Below are 20,292 nucleotides of genomic sequence, written 5' to 3' on the forward strand. Positions count from 1 at the left end.
CGAACCCCCCGACGACTCCATGCACCCAATAGTTGTACACCGCATGACGTGCGACGGTTGTTCGCCCAGATACGAAGGTACGCGCGTATTGGGAGGACACCGGCAGAGGTTTGGCAGGGAAGTCGCCGAATCGTACGCCATCAAGAGATCGGTAACTAACGTCGCCTCGGCCTCTCTGGCCCTTTCCGAGCGGGAGATGAAATTCCTCCGTCCCGAACTGGGCGGAGGGGACCAGAGACCTTGAGGGAAGGCCGCGAATAACCCGTTTTTTCCCCTCCTCCTTTTTTCACCCCCCCCCCCCCCCCCCCTCTTTTCCCTCTCTGCTCCCTCCCCAGAACCTGCTCGATGGCCGTTGTTTGAACGGAGACGAAATAAATGTCGTTGTGAGTTGAAAGAGTTGTATCGTCTGTTTGCGTCCCGAATTTGTGTTTATTCTTTCCGGTTGCTTATGTTAGAACGACTCGGTCTTCTCGCTGTGATGACGTAAATGGACTGTTCTTTGAAAATCCCCCGTTCGGGAGGTTTCGGGCACGAAAACACGTGAGCACGTGCTCGAACGAGCGCGGATGCTCCCACTGGCTTCACTCAGCTACAGTGACTTACCTAGATTGGGCTCCCAAAGTCTACTTTGTGCATTGCCTAATGCAAAGATGGTTTAATTCTCGGAATCCCCAAACCTCACTTTCTGCTAGGTGGCACCAGTTATATCTAAAATGGTGAATTATAACTAGGGTTCAGTGTTTTCGGTACGTACCGATAAACACAGAATATTAACCTCTGAGGCGGTTTCCTCTGAATTGGTTAAAACTGGAAAACCTCTAATTTTAACTGTCTTTAAAATTAAAAAAAAAAAAAAAAAAAAAAAAAAAGAAGAAGAAGGAAAACAGTTTTTGAATAAATTTTTTACACTTTCTTTTTTCTCATTGACCCGCAACACAGCTGCACTGAAGTGTCCTTGTGGTTGCTTCTTTCTATAGAAGCCACATCACTTTCCCCATTCCCTTCTCTTATTTTTACCAGCATTACTGAAAAAATATTATAATTTATAAATTACATTATTTTCTCCATAATGTTGCTTTTCAACAGAAGCCCGATAAACACCGATTTCTCTCTGGCATTAAAAATTAGACGCTGAAACACACCGACTCAAAAGGGAAAAATAAACACCAAAAAATAACCCCCAAATTTGAAGAAAAAATAAAAACCGAAAACGCCGAACCCTAATGATAACTCAACAAGTTAATTCGTAGTCACATTACATTTCTTCAAAAAATAATGCATTGTAACTTTGATAGCGGCTTGGTATCTTTAATGTAGTGTTAGGTGCCAGCTCTGTGTTTACAGACGCTCGAGCCAGTTTTACACAAATATTAAGGTGGTCTAGTTTGTTTTCCTGATGCAATCAGAATAGACTGTTACAGTTCGCATGAATATATATTTATCTTAGTTACAGGTCACCTTTTCTCTGGATATATAAATACTGCTCCTTTTGGATACAGTCTTGGAAAATACATATTTATTGTTGTGGAACTGTGGTATTTTGATTAAACCAGTAAAGATGATTCCAGTATGTGTTTAAATATTAACCTTTTTGTTGACATGTGCCACTGTAGTGACATCAGATGGATGTAATAGAACACCAAATAAAAGCAGCATTATTAGTTGTTTTAAAACATTTCAATCTAAGACTCATTGCAAGAACTGTACCAGCCAGCAGTTAGACCAGAATGCGAAATGCTTAAAATATAAATAGAGGTACCTACCCTGCCTGCATATTTGATTTTCCTGACAAACCAGCATTCTGTGGGCAATCTCTTTCTAGATTACACTCCTCCCACTTAAAAGCAGTCAAAAAAGGCACTGGAAATAATGCTATAACAGCATCCAACATCTTTAACGTCATTCCATCTGACGAAGGTTCACATAGAGAATTGCAGAAGTAAGGGCACTGATATCACATTAGAGCATCATTCATATCTTTATAAATAGAAGTTACTCTGTAAATCATCTTTATGGTATTTTCAATATTTGCCTTAAATCTGTCTCTCTTTCAAAATTTAAAAAAAAAAACAATAAAAAAAAATTAACCAAATTCAACTGAACTCACTATTTTGGGGATTTTTGCGGCATTACTTGGCATTTCTGGGCATCAAGAATTATTACTGCAGTTCGAAATTGTCCCAGCCTCAAGCAGATATCAGAGGACAGCACTCACCTTTATCCAAGCTTGTCTGGCCTCCCGCAAGTGGTCCAGAGTTCTAAACAAAAAAAACATAGAAACAATGACGGCAGCTATTTTTCTTGTGACCAAGAAGCATAATTACCGTAGTATCCCGAAAGATGGCAAACCTAAACTCGAGAGCAAATTGGGTGAAAAAGTGGGCCAACTTTCAATGTGTGGGATCAAGAAAAATTTTTAAATGCCATTTTTTTAGATAAGACTGCGATGGCACAGGCAAGCTGGTGTAGATTTACTACTTTTAGGTGCAGTGACCTAACAAGCTCGTTGCCACAGAGAATGGCGACGAACCAAAAACGACCGTCCTCCCAAGTTAGCAGCATTCGCTCATCTCCCGCCATAGCTAACTGACCCCATCTCTGCCAAGGTCACCATAGGGTCGAGCGCCGCAATTACAAAAAATAAACAGTCTTTCGGTATTTTGAAAAAAAAAAAAAAAAGGGCAAGTCATGCCAAGAAATATAGGGGTGGGTTATCTTTTGGAGGTGGGGCATCTGTGGACATATTACGTAGAACTCTACGAGGACGCGGTCCTTAACATCTCCCTTAAGTTTAGTCACGACAAGAAAGGGTCAGAAGGGGGGTTGGGGGGGGGACTCACCTCGGCTGCGTCAAAGCTGAAGGGGTCCTGGGGGACGTCTTCCTCGTCCTCGTCCAGTCCCTCCGAACTCGAAGTGTACCCGTTGCAATCAGTGTTAGAGAGGAGTGGCCACTCTATGTCAGAGGCCGGAGGCTGGGGGAGGATGCCAAGACATGCGCAAGGACACGGGTCAACCAGGGGGGGTCTTCTAGAACCTCCGCGTCCAGCTACAGATGAGCCAAGGGGACAGCAAACGTCGGAGACACAAGGAGACGTACGATGCAACAACCCAGGTGGAATGAGCATCAGCCCATTAGAAACAGTTTGTCTACATATTATGTATTATATCCCTTTGTTAATTTGTTAATAAACTTCTTTCGAGGCCGTTGCCTTTTTTTGTGCGTGCGATAGCCATTGGGATGTGCGCTCTTGGACATTTTGAATCGCTAGATGGTGCTATACTAGCATTATTACGTATTACCATCTGGGAATACTCCTTGGTATTACCAAATAATATTACAAAAATAACTTTAATAACAGAAGAAACTCATTTTGGCAATTTAAAAAGAAAAAAATAAGTTTGAGAGAGTTTTGTGTTTTTTTGACAAACTGCAGATGTTAGTGTCATGGCAAAACCTCTCTATAATGGACACTCGCAAGGCACGTTTGCACTGTCCAAATTTAGGGGCCTGTGCAAATGAGGGAGGTGTTCCGACTTGACAGGTATGGACTGGTTAGTTAATTATAGTTGTAACAAGGTCCTGAGGCATGTCTATAGTCATTTGCAACTCAACAAGGTAGGAGGAGGGAAAGAAAGGCCGGGGAGCAGGAAGCAGGTGGAATGCTAGAGAGATGAGGAGGTTCCCCTTTCTCCACTCCAGCGTTCTATCTGCTTCCTCCTCCCCGACCTTTCTATCTCTCGCCCTACCTTGTTGAGTTGCAACGGACTATAGTTCAGAGGCTTTTTCTAAAGGCACACTACATTGAGCAATACTCATGAAAGTGCGACATAAGAACAGGCAATTTCGTTAACTAATGACGAGCCGAATCTCAACGCGTCCCCAGACATAACAGCCAGCTACTTCACGGGCAGTTAACTGCTGAAGTCGGCCGTCTGCATGTTTCGTTTTTCTTACTGTCGGCAAGGTGGCTACCTGATTCAGTGGAATGTGCAACGTATGTATGTGTTCACCTACGAGCATGCAGATGCCATATGAAGCCTTCCTTTTCCACTCTTCATATTTTAGATCTTTGCATTTCGGAGCATGACATATTAAATGCACAATCCCAAGGACAGGCTGGCGGCAGTTTCTTTGTTTTCTTGTGCAAACATTTATTATATTTTATGTCCAGTATTTGGTATAACAATATGACACAACGTTAGACGGCTCACCGCCACGATACGACCATAATAAAGCGTGCTAGCCAGCCTTTGACGCGTTGCCAGGCAACCATTTTTCGTGTGGGAATGCGGCAGCCGAGAAATCTCCGAGACAATACCCCAATTCGAAAAGGTAAGCAAAGTTTTGGGGTTTTTGCGACCAAAAGAGAAAAAGCCTATTCAGAAAAACGTTTGCCGGTAACTTCACGGCGAGCTGCGCACTTCAGACGACAAAACCGCCGGTCAAACAGAACCTTAACGAAAGTCGGTCTACCCACCCTGTCCCGAGCAAAACCCGACGCTCTAATGGCGGCATTACACCGTTCCTCCACACCGGCGACACCTATGGAAGCATAAAGTCAAAAAGCGAGGAATTTTTTTTCGTAGCACTTGGTCTTATAGTTATTGACAGGCTGAGAACGGCGGGCATCTCTTTCAAACGTTTGGTCTCCAGCACGGGCTCGTTGCCTTCACATCTGAAGGTGGGACGACTGTAACTCCTCTCAGCTGTTCTCACTCAGTCAATGACTATACGTGACCTTTGATTCACGAAGTCGAGCGTGCGTGTTTTAGGTGATCCCGTTCTTCTACCGCCGCCTTTCCAGCACCAATATTGGAGCTTTCGAGATTGCCACCAGGTGGCTCAGACTTCTGAAAAGCGTGTTGCTATGGGACACGAAGGACCTGGTTGCCCAAGGACATTTTGCGAAGAGGCTGACCACCTCAGGGCCCTGGGATTCGATTAAAACGGTGAAACAGAAACAACTTGATGAAGGAGAACTTGGTAAAAGATTAGAAGAACAATCAAGGGATGGAAAGAAGTTAAATCTAACCAAAAGTGGCTTAAAAAATATGTAATTTGAAGTTAAAAAAAACAAGAAAAAAACATTTAACTAGGTGGCACAAGTTATTGCCAGATTCAAAGGGAATGGCTGCCATGCAACCATCCATCCATCCGTCAACTGCGAGATTCGGTACGGCAGTCAAAAAGAGGTAGCGGCGTAGCCAGGAATTTTTTCGGCAGAGGGGGGGGGGGGGGAGGGGAGTTGAGGTGGCTGGGATGATAAGCTTCCCCCCTGGCTACGCCGCTGAGAAGAGGATGACAAGCCTACCCCCTCGTTCATGCCAACGTTGGACGGGCATGCTGCTGGGAAGTCACGTGATCACGTCATGCGAGCAACAAGCGGTCGCACGTTTCTCACCTTGACTGGCGTGTTGGGCACGGTGGTGTCCTTGTCTGACTCGCACGAGCTGTTGTACTCGCAGCGTCGGATGGTGGGCAGCGTGGCAAAGAAGCTTCCTGCCCTCCGCCGAGCGTGGAGGCTTGGCGCGACGCTGGGCTTGGGAGGCAGGTCTGGCGGGGAGGAGCGCCTCCTTTGGGGCCTCTCCTTGTCCTCCTCATCCTCTTCTTCGTCCTCCGCGCTGCTGGCGTCCGCGCGTCCGCCGCGACACTCGTTGCTCCCCGGACGGTGCGGGCTCGCGTGCGTCGACGCCGTGGTGCGCCATTCGTCAAACAGGACGTTGTCGTTGCAGCAAACTGCGCGATAAAGGTACATCAGTTAAACGGTGCTAAGCGTCGTTTGAACATTGGGCTGAGAAAGCAGGGGGGGGGATCATTGGCCAGCATGTTAGCACGCTGCAGCTTTGATAGCACCCGGAGCAAAAGCTTGCACTCCAGAACTCGGGGATCCTGGGATCAATCCCCACCCCTGCCTGTTTCTATCTGGATGAGCATTATACCGGCGTGCGGTCATGTAGAGCTGCTGCGTGGTGCACATTAAATACCCCCCAAGCTAGCGGTGGTATTGCACTGGCTGAATTTCTCGTCTACAGTGAAGACATCAGATGCCCATAGGGGCTTACTGACTTCCTGCTGTCTAAACGAACAGGCGGTAAAATTATTAGTTAGACTTCCAGAAGGTTCTTTTTTAAGTTCTTCCTGCCAGCCTCAACCACCGCCGTCTGCCATTTCTGCTCTGAGAGGAGGCGCATACCGTCGTGGCTGCGGGACCGCTGCTTCCTGGCCACGAAGAACTCCTCGTCGTCCGAGCTGGGTTCCCTCTCGGCGGCCGGTGGCAGTGCAGAGGCATCCCTGCCGGGGTCCTGGCCTGTGGCTGAGGCTCCGAGGAAGCTCTCCAGCTTGTCCTGGACCTCCTGGGCCAGGCAGAGGTCCTCGGGCCCATTGTGGTTTGACAAGCTCTCCAGGCCGCTCTCCTCGTCCGAGTTCTTGCCGCCTGCTCGACGGTGCTGGAACGCTGTGGGGAAATATGTATCGCAGGTGCTCTAAATGCATAGAATTCATAGACCCTCTGTGACGTCACATTGCTAGCTGATGGCATTGTGTCGCTCGACCATGTGACGTCAGGTGACAGCATGGCATTGTGCGACCATCAGGAAAACGTGCGTTGTGATGTCAGGTCACGTGAGGTCATAGTGTCACATGATGTCACAGTGTTGTGTGGCATGTCACATGTTAACATGATGTCACATGTCACATGATGTGTAATGTCACATATGACATGACGTTACACAATGTGTCAAGTCACACACGACATGATGTCAGTGTTGAATGACCTTATGGTGTTACCTGATGTCACAGTGTCACGTTACATGATGTCAGTGTCGAATGACATCATGGTGTTACGTGATGTCACAGTGTCACGTTACATGATGTCAGGTTGATGACGTCATGCAAAAGCTGTGACATTGTCACGGTGGTCGCACCTTTTAAAACACCGACAACATCATGTCAACACCATGGCGTCACTATTGAGGCTTTGTGCCATGGACGCCAAAGTGCGAAGAGCCGGCCCTAGAAAGTAGGGGTGTGCGAATACCGAATAATAGTTTTCAAATCGAATATCGAATAGTGCTTTCATTGGCAGGAATTTTTCAAAGCGTGCTGTGAATGAGAATATTATCTGTGCAGAATATGCTCCTGGTGTAGAGTATGCATCTTGTACGGAACAAAAGCTTAAATGTGTACAAGTTCTAATGAAAAAAAAAAAGCATCTGTTGATGGACGTGGGGCACTAAAAATCTAATTTTACGGCGCAAACATAATCTATCTACCCCAAGTGTCATAAAAATCCCAAAGTTACAACCACGCATGTTTTTTTTTCATAATAAAAGCACGACCTAACTCTGCGACGTCCTTTTTTTTCATATCTGTATATTTCAGAAAAGGGGCATTTTACGATGTTTGGTCTCAATTTTAAAGGCAAAAAATGGCACCCGAGGTTTTATTTTATATTAATAAACAGATAGGTGTTGAATCTGAGTCAACAGGATTAAAGAATATAATCTGAAGTAAGAAAAAAAGTCGGAAGACACCTAAGCACTTTTTATGAGTTGTGAATGTGAAAGCATGAATGTCCGACGATGGTGATGCTAGAGGCGGCGCCATGTTCGTCGGCGGCGAGACGAGCAGAAGTCTCCGAGCGCGCGCCAACATGTCTGTTTTAATTGGCACGGGGCCCATAGTTGCATGGGGCTGGGGCGGTTAGTTCTATCTGCGCGCTGGAGGCACGAACATACAGCGCCATCTGGCAGCAGTCGTTGAAACTGACGCACGCAGCGGCCAATGGGAGCCTCACCGCCGCGCGCTAGCCAATGGGATCTTTGGGATCAGGGAAACTAGGTGCCGTTTTTGCGCTTCAAACTGATGACGTTGCCTTGCTACATGGGACCAGTTAATGCTTTCGCATTAAAAACATGTGGTCAGGCAGCGCAAGTCACCGTCCAACAGCCACTATGCATTTATCCCTCCGTCCATCTATCCTGTTTTAGAAAGCTTAGATTTAAAAGCAGGAGCAAGCGAAGTTGAAAATACGGAGAACGGCCCCTGCGCAGATTGGTTGTAAGTGTGCATGTGTTAAGTTGTCGCATGGAAAGAAGACAAGCAAATGGAAGAGTGACGATGCTTGCCCATTTGACGCTTTCATCTTTTCATCACCTTGCAGTTCGTATTTCAAACGCGGCTATCGAACGCTTGGAAACCCTCTTAAATATAGGCACTATTTTTCCGTTCTCTTTCGTTCCGAATCAAAACTTGCGGCTTGTGGTTCCAAAACAACGACGATGCCAACTCGGCCGATTTCATCGGCGTGGTTAATGTGGTTTTCTTTTTGTGATCTTGGAGTTGCCGATTTGTGTGAGTGTGGCAAGTGTGCTCTACATCGACGCTTCAATTTGAAACAAGGGTCCTTACTTGTGAAAAGAATTAGGCATGGCGTGGAATTCCGGCCTCGCAACACTTCCTCTCTGGAAGCGGCACAAACGGGATGTCTCGGTTGTAATTCAAGGTTAGATTGTGTCATGATCATGATTAAATCTGCGTGCTATAAAGTTTGTGGCATTGGTCACTTCTCTTTTTTCTAGCCTGTGCATTAGATTTTTGTGGAATGGTAGGACCAAGAGGTGTTTCTTGCATGGTCTCTCTAACATCACTGCGCTAACATCGGACATACAAACGGCTCTTTTGTCAGCTCTGTGCCAACCGCGCGTCTTTGTCGAATATATTGAATATGCGAGTGACCAAATACTAGGAATTCGATTTGCGAATAGAATTATTCTAAAATTTGCTATTCGATTTGGTTTTGTATATTCAAGTTTTTGCACGCTCTACTAGAAAGGCCATGCATTCCAAAAGAATTTCTCCTGCTAGGCCTTGATTTGAGAAGACTGTAAGGGGTGACGGGGAAGTCTGACAGTGGCAATCTGATGAGCCCTCTCTAGTGTATGTCTATCTCGTCTAGCCGTGAGGAGACAAGCCACTCCTTAACTTCAATTCTGTACACACCAAGTTGGTTAAGAGGGGCACCGTCAATCTTTGCCTTAAAAACTCACTTAGCAAGTCATGCAAACATATATAAACAAGTTTCTGTGCACAAATTTGTCGCCTGTCATCAGCAGGGTATCCCACTTCCTTATTAACATCAGTGGTAGAGAACCTTTTCAGAGAACAGAAAAAAAAATGTCATCAGATGAAAACCAAAAGACAGGTCAACCAGACCCATTGTTGTGCCTTGCATCCACAACATCTCCCGTAGTCTTAAAAAAGTGGCGAACAAGGTTAACATTAACATCATCTTCTTTGCTCCAAACAAGCTTTCCAGCTTGTTAAGGAACTAGCCCTTAACAGCTTTGCTAAAAAAATTACGATACCCATTTTTTATGGCTCCTAAAACTGCAAAACATTGATTGAAAAGAAAGAAAAAAGTTGCACAGAGAACCGGAAGCACTCTTTCTGCATTCTCTGCATAATTCTAAACATGGCGTCATATCGCGAGCTGGACGACTGGGCAAAGCGAACTAGGCGATGGTGGCGGACGACGGGCGTGGGACCTCTACTTCAAAACTGTTGTTTGCGGTACCGGCAAATCATTCTAGCTTCAAAAGATAAGTATTTACTAGTCAAAACAATTGGGGTTTATTCCATATGACACGCCTGGCTGAAGACGGCTAGTCTTACGAACACGAATTGGTAAGAGTTGAAAAATGCACAAACATCAAGCACTTCGTGCTTGACATTTGTGCTGTTTTCATTTGCTTCGCACAACCAAAAAAAGAAGAAAAAAAAGAAATGCGGTTGGGCGCAGCCACGTGACTCCCGGCAACTCTCTCCTCCTCCACATTTCTCCCTCCTCCCCAGTCCACATGTCATGGCCATTAACTCTGTGCTCCTTGCGTTTTCTTACTTTATTAAAAATATATGTGAGACTGTAGCAAAATACTGATTGGGTAGTCTTCTGACACCATAATAAATCGTCTGGCAAAAAACAAAAAAAAATTTTTTTTGGGGTGTGTCAGTGTTCTTTTAAGGAGTTGCAAGTGTGTGTGAACTGGCCCTTACTTCTGTTTCACAACAATAGACTGATGACGGTCAGCTACCACGTTTTCTCATCTACCGTGGTCTCATTTTAGCGGGATGGTTGTTGCGTGGCATAACGCGCACCTACGGTCCCTACCGGGATAAGAATGGCAGGACATCTCTTTCGAATGCCCAAACTGTGGCCCACGCTCGTCGCCCTTCACCGCGTTTTGGCTTGCGCTTGCACGCCCGATAGTCACGAGACGCCGAAGCATCATCAAAGGTAGGAAGGTCACGCCACAAGAGGGGTAACCGGAAGACCTTTCTGCCGTTCCCATACCAACAGCGACTATTGGAGACACGCGCGACCAAGAGCGTCGCCGCGGTTGGCACGCGATGATTGGACAAACGCTCGCCGTGACGACTTCAGCTGTACAAATTTTGTTTTTGTCGACGAAAACAAGGGCGATGTCAGACCGCCAACTCTAACGGCATTGGTTTTAGAATGTAACGACTCCGAGCTTTCCAAGTACTTTTTAGGCGCACCGTCAAACCTGTCGTTCGCAACCGATGACAAGTGGCCGGGATTGCAACTTGCGACAAATCCTGGTCGTGATGTCACGGATGGTAGCCGTAAGGGGACGCCGCCGATACGTCTCGGCGCTATTAAAGCCTTTTTGAAATTTTAAAATGATGCAAAGAATATGATCGGCCGCCATAAGTTGGTTGTGCACTCTGAGCACGCATTGGCCACGACTGCTTTGTGAGCACTTGGAGTGTACTCGGATTGAGACGAATTCCACATCAGTGCTGCATCACTCCCCGGCCGGAACTCAGTTCCAATTAAAAGCTTGATGCCGGAAGTGAAGAGACCATAATGGCGGCTGCGCATGATCTACGCATCGTTTCACAATTTCGAAAAGGGCCTATAGTATTGTGCCATGTAACGCGCCGTTCCGGGACAATGTCGAGATGCTCCACTCACGTCCGAGATTGAGTTGATCCGGCTGCACGGGAAGCTCGCCGGCCTGCGTGCGCTGGCGGTTCCGGCCCAGGCTCCGTTCCGGCTTGGCCCTGCGCCGGACTGTTGCCTTCTCGGTGGCCGAGCCACCTCCCGAGTTGCGCGTGGCCTGGAACTCAGACCAGACGCTCTCCGTCTTCTCCTCTGAGGCCGTGCCGGGTGAGGACTTCCCGTCATACCCGCACCTCGACCTCGTCTTCCTCTTGGGTCTTTTGCTGGGAGACGAGCGACGCCGTGTTAATAAAAACTTTCCGAAATTTGGCCTGGAAACGTTGAGTCCTATTATCATCCCAGAATATGGTACCTGTGCCAAACTAATGGTGGCCTTCTTGAGGCTGATGAAAGAACAAGTTGAAGATACTACCAAGCGGAGGATATTTGAGGCCTGTACGATCGAGACGTCAGGACAAAATGATGCATAAATTAGATACAATGGCTGCATAAGCATTTATTTCAGAGTGTGGTCCAACCAACCTCTTGGCACAAGTTTGGCTCTAAAGCTTTTTGATAACAGAAATATAATCGAGGCACTTATGGGTCACCGCTTTGTACTAGTCGGGTTTTATGTTCGCATCATCGAAACTAAAATAAACCAAGAAATAATCATGAGGCGATCAAAAAACAAACACTCATCCGCCATTGATGTGCAGAAGTGACGGTGCGACTGCCATTAGTTTGTCGAAGGTAAAACTGCTTTTTGAGTCACCAGATGGCATTGAATTTTGAGAAGGGTCTATTAAGGCTGCTTCACACGCTTACATTCGAGTTTGCATTTGAAAACAATAGAGACTGCTCCTTTTGCAGTTTAGAAGGCATATGAACAAACAAAGTTCTTCCATCTTTCTTTAACTAGTCTGACACTTGTAGTTTAATCTAGGGCAGCCGATATATAGACATGGGTGGACGAAGAACCAAGTCGAGCCCGCCAACCCTTCTTCGCACCATTTGGCCCGATTAAGAAGAGGGCATCTATCTTATGGTACTCTTTTTCTTTCAGAAGTTAATCGAAAGTCATGAGATATAGGTACAAATTGGCCGTTTGTGTTTCCCAAAAAGGGTCCCCTCAGACCATTGCCACTCATGAGTTTTTACAAAGGGTCTACACAGTTTGCCACCGCAGCATGACTCGGCTGAATGCACGAGAGAGACAGGGCAGGACACTGATCACCCCTGTCCTCACACACCGTGGCCCTACGCTTTGAGGACAGTACGAGGTATATGTCTTCTTCATTTTGTCACCTCTCTTCGCACCCCTCCATTTGGAATGAAAAGAACAGGCAACGCTTCCCTCACCTCTTAGTTCCTCTAATGGGCTTGAGCTGTCCATTGGTGGTGTAAGTGGCGACAACTTGAGCATGCATGATCCCCAGCACAAGCATCATGGCTATGGGAGTCAGCACCCCCGTTATGGTGTTCTCCTGCAAAGCAAGGAATGGCAGTTAAACAACACAGGCATTACTCTAGCTTTTGTATCGAAAAAACTGAAAATGGTTACAAAGATAGCCCTAGGCACTCCTAGGGCACTTCAATGTCCTTCTGTTTAGGGTGATGACATCCATCGTGGTACCCGATGCTGACAGCACGCGCTCGTGGGAAAAATACAAAGAAATTGCAGGAAACAAGGTGCTGCCATGGCACAGTCGACGTCAAGAGCCCGCGCGGGGAGACGCTCTTTCACGCGCTCCGGAATGAAAAAGAAAAACGGGCATCTGGGACAAAACGGCAAGATGTCATCACCCTAGGCAAAGCGCACACAAGGCTGCTTTGCAAACGAACCTTTACAAGCATTCCCCGTCGCAACTGTCAACCACGGTGTGGAGCAACAGTGTGGAGCAGAGATGCGCTCAAAACACTTGGCTACGGTGCCTAAAACGCGTCTCGGACCGGAGGCATGTTTACCACGCACCACGCACCCCCCCCCCCCCAAAAAAAAGCAGTCCCTCAATTTCCGCTCGACGACGTCGTAGAAGTGTAGCGCCGTTGCCAACCGCGACCTTAACGGCGGCGCAGCGGCGGCATTGGGTGTGGCAGATGCCCGTTCTGCCACAGGTCGTTCTCCGGCTCTCCAGTCTGCGGAAGATTCGCCAGCCAGGAGTCGGAATGCCGCGAAGATGGCAACGCCTCCGTTTGCCCGTGCTTTCCATTGCGGAACTTCGACGGTTAACTGCCGGGATCGTGACGTCCGACAGCGGGACACTCTGGCTTTTCTATGTCGTTTGCTGCCACTTTGGGATTGCTTGCGGTGCCCTTATAAGGACAGTAAGGAACCAAACACGAAGCCATATTTCATTTCTTACATAACGTGCAACACAGTCAAAGCTATTGAGTGCACCGGTTTGCGAAGCCTACGTTCACCCCATAAAATAGTGCGTCCCCTGAAAAAACAAAAACTGGAAAAAGGTGCGTCTTCAGAGCTAGTAACTCATAATTGCACTAAGATCTTTGCGAAACGAAGGTTCTTTTCCAATAAAGTGTAAAAATAAAGCATACTACAGTCGACTCTCGTTAATTCAAATCTCTTAATTCAAACTTTCGGATAATTCAAACTAACATGCAGGTCCCATCCTATGCGTCTCTATGGGAAGAAACTCCTGATAATTCAAACTTTGCTTTATTCAAACAAATTTTCGGCCTCCCTCGAGTTTGAATTAATGAGAGTCGACTGTACTTCGTTCTGTTTTCCGCTTTAGTTCGTGTCGGGATTTCATCATCCGTGCGACAGTTGCTGGGTTTTCGGGCTTTCCAGTTCTTGCCTAATGCTATTGCTTGTCAAAACAGGCTCTTTTGCCTGTTTTGAGAAAATGGCATCTTCCACAGCAACCTCACACAACTCTCCTGCTCGAACATTTTCGAAGATTTGTTGTTCGATCAAAGGATTGCAAGCAGGTCTGAAAGTCATAAACTCTGAAAAGTCGGTCCGTCAAGTCCTGCAGATAGTCAGTAACGACAACGGAGTGTTCGTCCATACTGTCATGAAGTACAAAGCAGAATAACGACTTCACACTCAACGCCGTTCGTCTGAAGATGCATTGCAAGTACTCCGAGAAGGAGATTCCTGCCCTCGATAGCATACTGGAGGTTGCCAATGAAGACGATGCGATGGAAGAGACGTGTGGACACGAGTGAAACAGCTAACTCAAAATAAATTGTACAGGCCACAACTATTACTTGTCGGCTAACTTTTAATTATACTGCTGAAACTGGGGGACAAGACTGCTGTCAATGGAATTCCTCATTCCATGCTGCATGTATAAAAATATAGCTTGATGCTGGAGGTAAATGACATTTACAAAGTTAAAAAGCAGAAGAGCAAGTGAAATATGCATTTCTGTAAAAATGTAAAATCTTAAAGTACATCTAAAAAAAAAAAAAAAAGTTAGCCTGGAAAATGGATTTTAACGGAGGCCAGCGGGACGCTGCGATCGCGGGAGTAGCACATTTTTTTTTGTGCTACTCCCACGAAAGGCGCGAAGTAACACATTATTTTTTTCTTTTTTCATATGTGCAGTATTTTTGTACCTTTCTCCGTGTTGTACGCTATGCATGTAACGGAGTATAAAAGCACAAACATACTGAGCCCCACCCTGAACTTAATAAACCCTCAGTGACTATGGCCCGGCAAAACGTTTGGGAGTCTTGAAACAAAACTGACCGTTCTTAAACCCCTGAAGCAAAAAGAGTCGCTTTTCATTGTGAGCCTATCAGCTGTCATACGTCAATCGTAGAATCGCCGAAAGTCGACTTCCAAGTAACGTGCCGTAGGCAAGGTAACCGGGAGACAGGGAACGCAGGTCCCGCCCAAGCTCACCGAGATAACAGTGTCATCTTGCGATGAGTGCAGGATGAGGGATCCCAACTGCAGTAAGTAGAGCACGAGGAGAAAGATGCAGATGCCCCGACTCGTCTGCTGCTGCCACCTGCGGGAAAAGAAGATGGCCACCTTTCCACACTGCGTACGCCGGGTTGTTGTTGTAAGAGGACTGTTTCGACGGGTGCCGAGGGCAGTCCGAAGTGGTGGAAGAGCACCCAAAGTGTGCCGACATATACCTTTTAGTAAAGAGCATTTGAGATAATTACGAAGAACCCCAGGACTGAGGTAAGGAAGGACAGCACAAACACAAAGTCTCAGACGCAGCTGAGACTCATTCGACGGGAGAGAGCTCCCCTAAATAGTATGTGAACAAAAAAATACAAGAAACAAACGAACAGTAGGCTACATCCACCCTTTTTCCGCAAATAGGTCAAAGACGCATTAACTTGACGAAACGAGAAGAGAGAGGAATGTTTTTTCAGTTCTCTTTACATTTTGTTGTTTCGTTGAGTCAACGCATCCTCGACTTATTTGTGGACCTCGAAAGAGTTCAAAACAAGACAGCGAGGTCTGTCACTGGCAAATACGATTTTTTTCTGTAAGCTCGAGCACCCTGAAAGACTAACTTGGATGGAAACTGTCGAAATTTCGTAGGTTTGGTTTACGTCCGGAGCTCTTTCATGATATTTACAATAACGAAAAGGGCCTACAGAGTGCAAGGTTTGTTTGGTCTGATCATTTCTTCTCACGAGGGATAGCTCACACAAAAAAAGGTCCAAGAATATTCTTGCAGGACTAGCATCTTCAAATACTCTCTCTTCCTACTTATCAATGCGACTGCTTACCTGAATCACATATGATACCGCGAATGAATCAAACTCTTTGCTTTTCTCTACAATTATTAAAGATTGGTTGTAGCTTGTTAGTACAAAATATTGAATGTGTATTTTTTTTTTTTTTGCAGCCTTATATAATAATCTTTTTTTTTTTTGTTTTATAGTTCTTTAGGCACTGAAGAATGCCTCAAATAAATAAATAGAGTGGGTGGTTGTATTCCACTGTTTCCGTTGTGTTCCTTTGTCTTTTGTGTTTGGGTTCTACTTGAGCAGTCTCTTGTCGAACAAATTTCAGCTGTGTTTGAGACTTCGTGTTGTGCTGTCTTTCTTTAACCTCATTCTCGGAGTTCCTCACAATCACGTTCAATTTACACCAACTCATTTGCGCTCTTCCTTTTTCTTCCTTGAGTATTTAAGAACATGTGCTTGCATGTGTGCAGCTTTCAAAGGTGGTTTGGTACTTTAAATGCTTGGGCAAGCAATCAGCACTCAACAACAGCTGTATGTGGCAGTACTTCCTGCTGTGAGTGTTCTACAAAGGATGCCTTGAGCACAAAAGCTACTAGATAAAGGGTCACTGCAATCATTTTTTAACTGCTTCAAAGTTTGCGTGGAAACCAGCCTTTGCAGACGTTCCTAGTAACATGCCAGAAAACGTCTTCTCCAGAAATCCTCAGTATATCCGGAGTTAGAAGCAAATTATATTCATAACTAGCACAACACCTATGTGGAACGGATGGTAAAATATTCTTTCCGGGTTCCTAGCTTATGCAGATAGTTTCAGCTAACAACCAAATTGTGAGCAAATTATGGCAGTTAGAAGGTTGATTCACTCAGTTTTACTGACACATACATTGATGTTGAGTAGCCAGACACCTCACTGGAAAGCTTACAAGTGATAAGACCTCAACAAAGGCATACACATGCAAAAACTTTATCCTTCACGAGGCTTCTGTCGAGACAATCAGCACATAAACTGCATTAATGCTTTGTTTGCACAATGAAAGGGAAAACAAAGACACAGAGAGAGAGAGACATTATGATAACTAATGGGTGAAATGGCTTATCTCCAACTCTTTCGGTGAAGATAGGTTGTGCAGTAAATTTGATTGCATGGTCAATGCAGCAGAAGATAGCAGCACTATACAATCTTAGGAATATGACAGTGACAGCCCCACTTGCTTTTTGATTGCACTATATTTGCGTAGTTTAACCACCCGACAGAAAAGGTTGCACTTTAGCTTTAGCTAGAAAAAAGGCACCTAGCTTTAGCTAGGTGCCTTTTGGAGGTTTCAATAACATTCTCATGAATGGATTTCAGTATACTCGGCACTGTTGTTTCCTGCAACTAGTGAGCTGTATATTAAAATACCTTTTGCCCCATACTCAATATGAAATTATTGACCGATTTATTTACTATTCAGACACAATTGTGGTTTATTTATATTAAATGACACCACATGATAAGTATTTTATTAGCTTTAGGATAAGTGATAAACCCTTGAGAATTGCCAAACGTAGTTCAAACCAAAGTTTTGTAGTCTGCTGAAGCTGCCACACAATTTGACACTATGAATTCAGGAAAAGATCACTTTAAGGTTTGCTTACCAGCTGAAATACAGTGGAAACAACAGCACCCTGACAACTCCATTGGTAGCTAGGGCAAGCCAACTGTTTTGTGGCTTCGACTTCTTAAATGTGGAGCCTGCAAAGAAAAGAAAAGCCACAAAAAACGTTAGTTTACTTTTACAATCTCTATGAATTTCAGTGGTCTCGTGGCACATTTTACAGTCCAAGTGTTACAGCCTCTCAAACTGTTTGCCTAGTCACACTTTACAATACATTCATGAGGCAGAGTTGATGTTTATTTTAAAAAGTAACAGGCTGCAACTAGAAAGTCCTACACACTCGCAGGTGAACCGCAATGACACTGGGGAGGTACAAGCAAACATTAAAGGCCAGTTCCCACATTTGCGTTTGAGTGTGCTAGTGCGAGCGTGTGCTCGCTTTTGACTGCTCACAACGAGGAACACACAGCGGCGCCACCTACCAGGTAGTTCTGGACCTCTTCATACATATAGTATAAAATACCAGGGGAGTGCTCACCCCACTTTTAAATGAAAACTAGGTTAATCTAGACATGGGCGCTTTTCCGGTCGAATCAGGTGCTTAACGTACAATTTGCAGAGTTTTCAATGTTGGGAAATGTTAATAGTGGACGCTTGAGCGAAGCGGGCACTTCTACGGTACTTTACAATGTATTTTTTTACGTATCATTCTTTTCCTGAGGGCTTGAAATAATTATTTTCATGTTATAAACAACCATTTCTCATAGTCGGTGATGACCTGAAGGCATACGAACCAATAGCATTTGAGGGAAACAAAAATTCCCAGCAGACGACTTCAGACTGTTACTCACCGCGGACTAAGTCAATGTCGATGAGCTCGGCTCTGATTCTGGCTGTTTTCTTCGGTATGGCACTGACACCCTGCAAATCGAGCGCCATCTCATGACGGGGAATTGGGATGGATGCCACGGACTATGTCAAGAGAGCCGCGCCACTCAGGTTACTTTCCCGTTTACTTCAAATTCGTTGCTCGACACGAAAGTATGTGTAGCGAATTTTATGCGCTCAACTCTCCTATATGGGATGACGGCGTATGAAACTCGCTAATTTAACTCAGGACTAGCAAACAGTAAAGTTGAGCACAAAACTCCATACCACAGACGCACAAGATGAATGAGACAGGAGGCTGACGGCACATAATGCATTATGTGTTGTGTGCATAATGTGCAACACATACCGTAATAGCTTGATAGATGCCCCTAATCTAAGATAACCTACCCCTAATTTCGGCATAATTTGCTATTTTTTTTCTGAAACACCGAAAGATATTCCACTTTTTGGTAATTGCGGAGCCCTGGCAAATGGTGACCTCGACAGAGACGGTGTTACATAACCAAGGCGGGAGATAAGCAAACATCGCTGACTGGGAAGGACAGTCGTCCTAATTTGGCTCATCGCCCCTTCCTGCGATCAGAAGTTTCAATGGTCACAAAATCTAAAACTAGCAAGTTTTCAACTTTTTCTTTTTATGGCACACCAAAAGTTAGCTTAGCCCTTATTTTTATCTGATTCGCTACTGATTTTAGGTAAGCTACCTCTAGGGATATTACGGTAATGCTTTTTGATGGTAACAAAAATGTTGCAGAATCAAAGTGCTGAAAAAATTATATGTAGCTTCAAGTTAAATTTTTGTTCGTTTTCGTTCATGCTGTCAATTTGTTGGTCACGGGGTGCCTCCTTGACTGAAACTCAAGAGAACTTTAAGGCCTTGAAAGCAGCAACATCCTACTTAAGGGCTCTTGGAGTTCCACGACAGCCCTGAGCCTATCAAAGAATAGCCACCCGCGTGTAAAGTATTTACAGTTGACAGGTGTACCACCAACTTCCATGTTCCAGAAGACAAAAGAAAGCAAACGTTCTAATTATATAATATCGCCATCGCCGTCGCGAAGTGCAACAATAGGAGATTCGATAATGCCTGTAGCAAGTAGTATCGTTTACCTGCTTAATTAATGAAATACTTACCCTAAGAATGCGCTGTTCTAGGTTCCTACCCCATATATCCTTGTCATAGGCACCAATCTGAAATAGGAAAGCGAGTCAGGCGAATTTTAGTTTTGTCTGCCATGAAGGACAATCGAAATACTTCATAGTAAGATTATATGTTTATATAGAGGAATAAATAGGATTGCCGATGTGGTATAACGTCATATAATGAGGCAGCCTAAATTTCTTCAAAATAGGATTTGCATTTATTAGCTTTCTATATGTAAGGCCGCAACTTCCGCCCAAAAACATGGAAAAAAAAAAAAGGAAAACAGTGAATTACAACAAAGAGCAGGAAATGCTCCTTTGGTTTCTAAAGCCTTGCTGATTGCATTTCCCAGAAAAAGCTGCATTACCATGACCTTTTATCAGCTCTCAACCTACTCAGAGATAAGAAGAATAGAGCGAAAACGGTCAATTAGGTTATCAGCGTTAGTATCAATCCACCTAGAGGTAGAGAATACAAATCATAGCACATGGATGGCCTTGAAAACTGCCTGTTGCTGGGAGCAGTCTTGAGCTTACAGTACCGACATGTGTTCTTCATTATTTCAGAAAGTCTAGATAATAAATGATGCCATGGGAAGCTTCACACTGATTTGTTAAAAGGATATTTGGCACAGAAGTCTACCTATGTTTTTCGGTGGATACCGGAAACCGGTAACCAAGCTACAAACTTGTGTGCAACCTCATTTTGAATGACAATATACTGTAAACGACATAATTTTCACAAGGACCTAATTTTCGCGAATTTCGCGAATCACCTACAATTCACGAAATATAGGTCCCACGAACAATTCCGTTATAATGTAAACACATTGGAATCTATATTGAATTTCCATCGAGTCGCAAAAATTAGAACCCACAAATCATTCGAAAACTTCAGCTTTGACCTCAACCGCGAAATATTGAGCCCGCGAAAAATAAGTAATTTACAGTATATAATACTGTTTCATGCCACAAAAACCCCTTAACGGCCAAAATTACATTAATATTTT

The 20,292-nt window shown here is 44.9% G+C and overlaps 1 protein-coding gene across 2 annotated transcripts in view; it reads right to left on the reverse strand.

Moving 5' to 3' along the window:
- LOC8034767 (protein PHTF2) overlaps positions 1-20,292 on the reverse strand; it is a 37,776-nt gene that overhangs the window by 12,633 nt on the left and 4,851 nt on the right. The window contains exons 3-13 of one of the 2 annotated variants that reach the window (XM_040206118.2): positions 19,274-19,330; positions 18,100-18,169; positions 17,289-17,385; positions 14,842-14,950; positions 12,327-12,451; positions 10,998-11,248; positions 6,195-6,455; positions 5,403-5,737; positions 2,841-2,972; positions 2,216-2,258; positions 451-473 (exon numbers count right to left, since the gene is read on the reverse strand). In XM_040206118.2, the coding sequence (XP_040062052.1) occupies positions 451-473; positions 2,216-2,258; positions 2,841-2,972; positions 5,403-5,737; positions 6,195-6,455; positions 10,998-11,248; positions 12,327-12,451; positions 14,842-14,950; positions 17,289-17,385; positions 18,100-18,169; positions 19,274-19,330 (1,503 nt within the window). The remainder of the gene's footprint in view (positions 1-450; positions 474-2,215; positions 2,259-2,840; positions 2,973-5,402; positions 5,738-6,194; positions 6,456-10,997; positions 11,249-12,326; positions 12,452-14,841; positions 14,951-17,288; positions 17,386-18,099; positions 18,170-19,273; positions 19,331-20,292) is intronic. The other variant, XM_029992597.3, reaches the window with a different exon arrangement.

This window comes from Ixodes scapularis, unplaced genomic scaffold (genome assembly GCF_016920785.2).
Source record: "Ixodes scapularis isolate PalLabHiFi unplaced genomic scaffold, ASM1692078v2 PGA_scaffold10__122_contigs__length_95168666, whole genome shotgun sequence".
NCBI lineage: Eukaryota > Metazoa > Arthropoda > Arachnida > Ixodida > Ixodidae > Ixodes > Ixodes scapularis.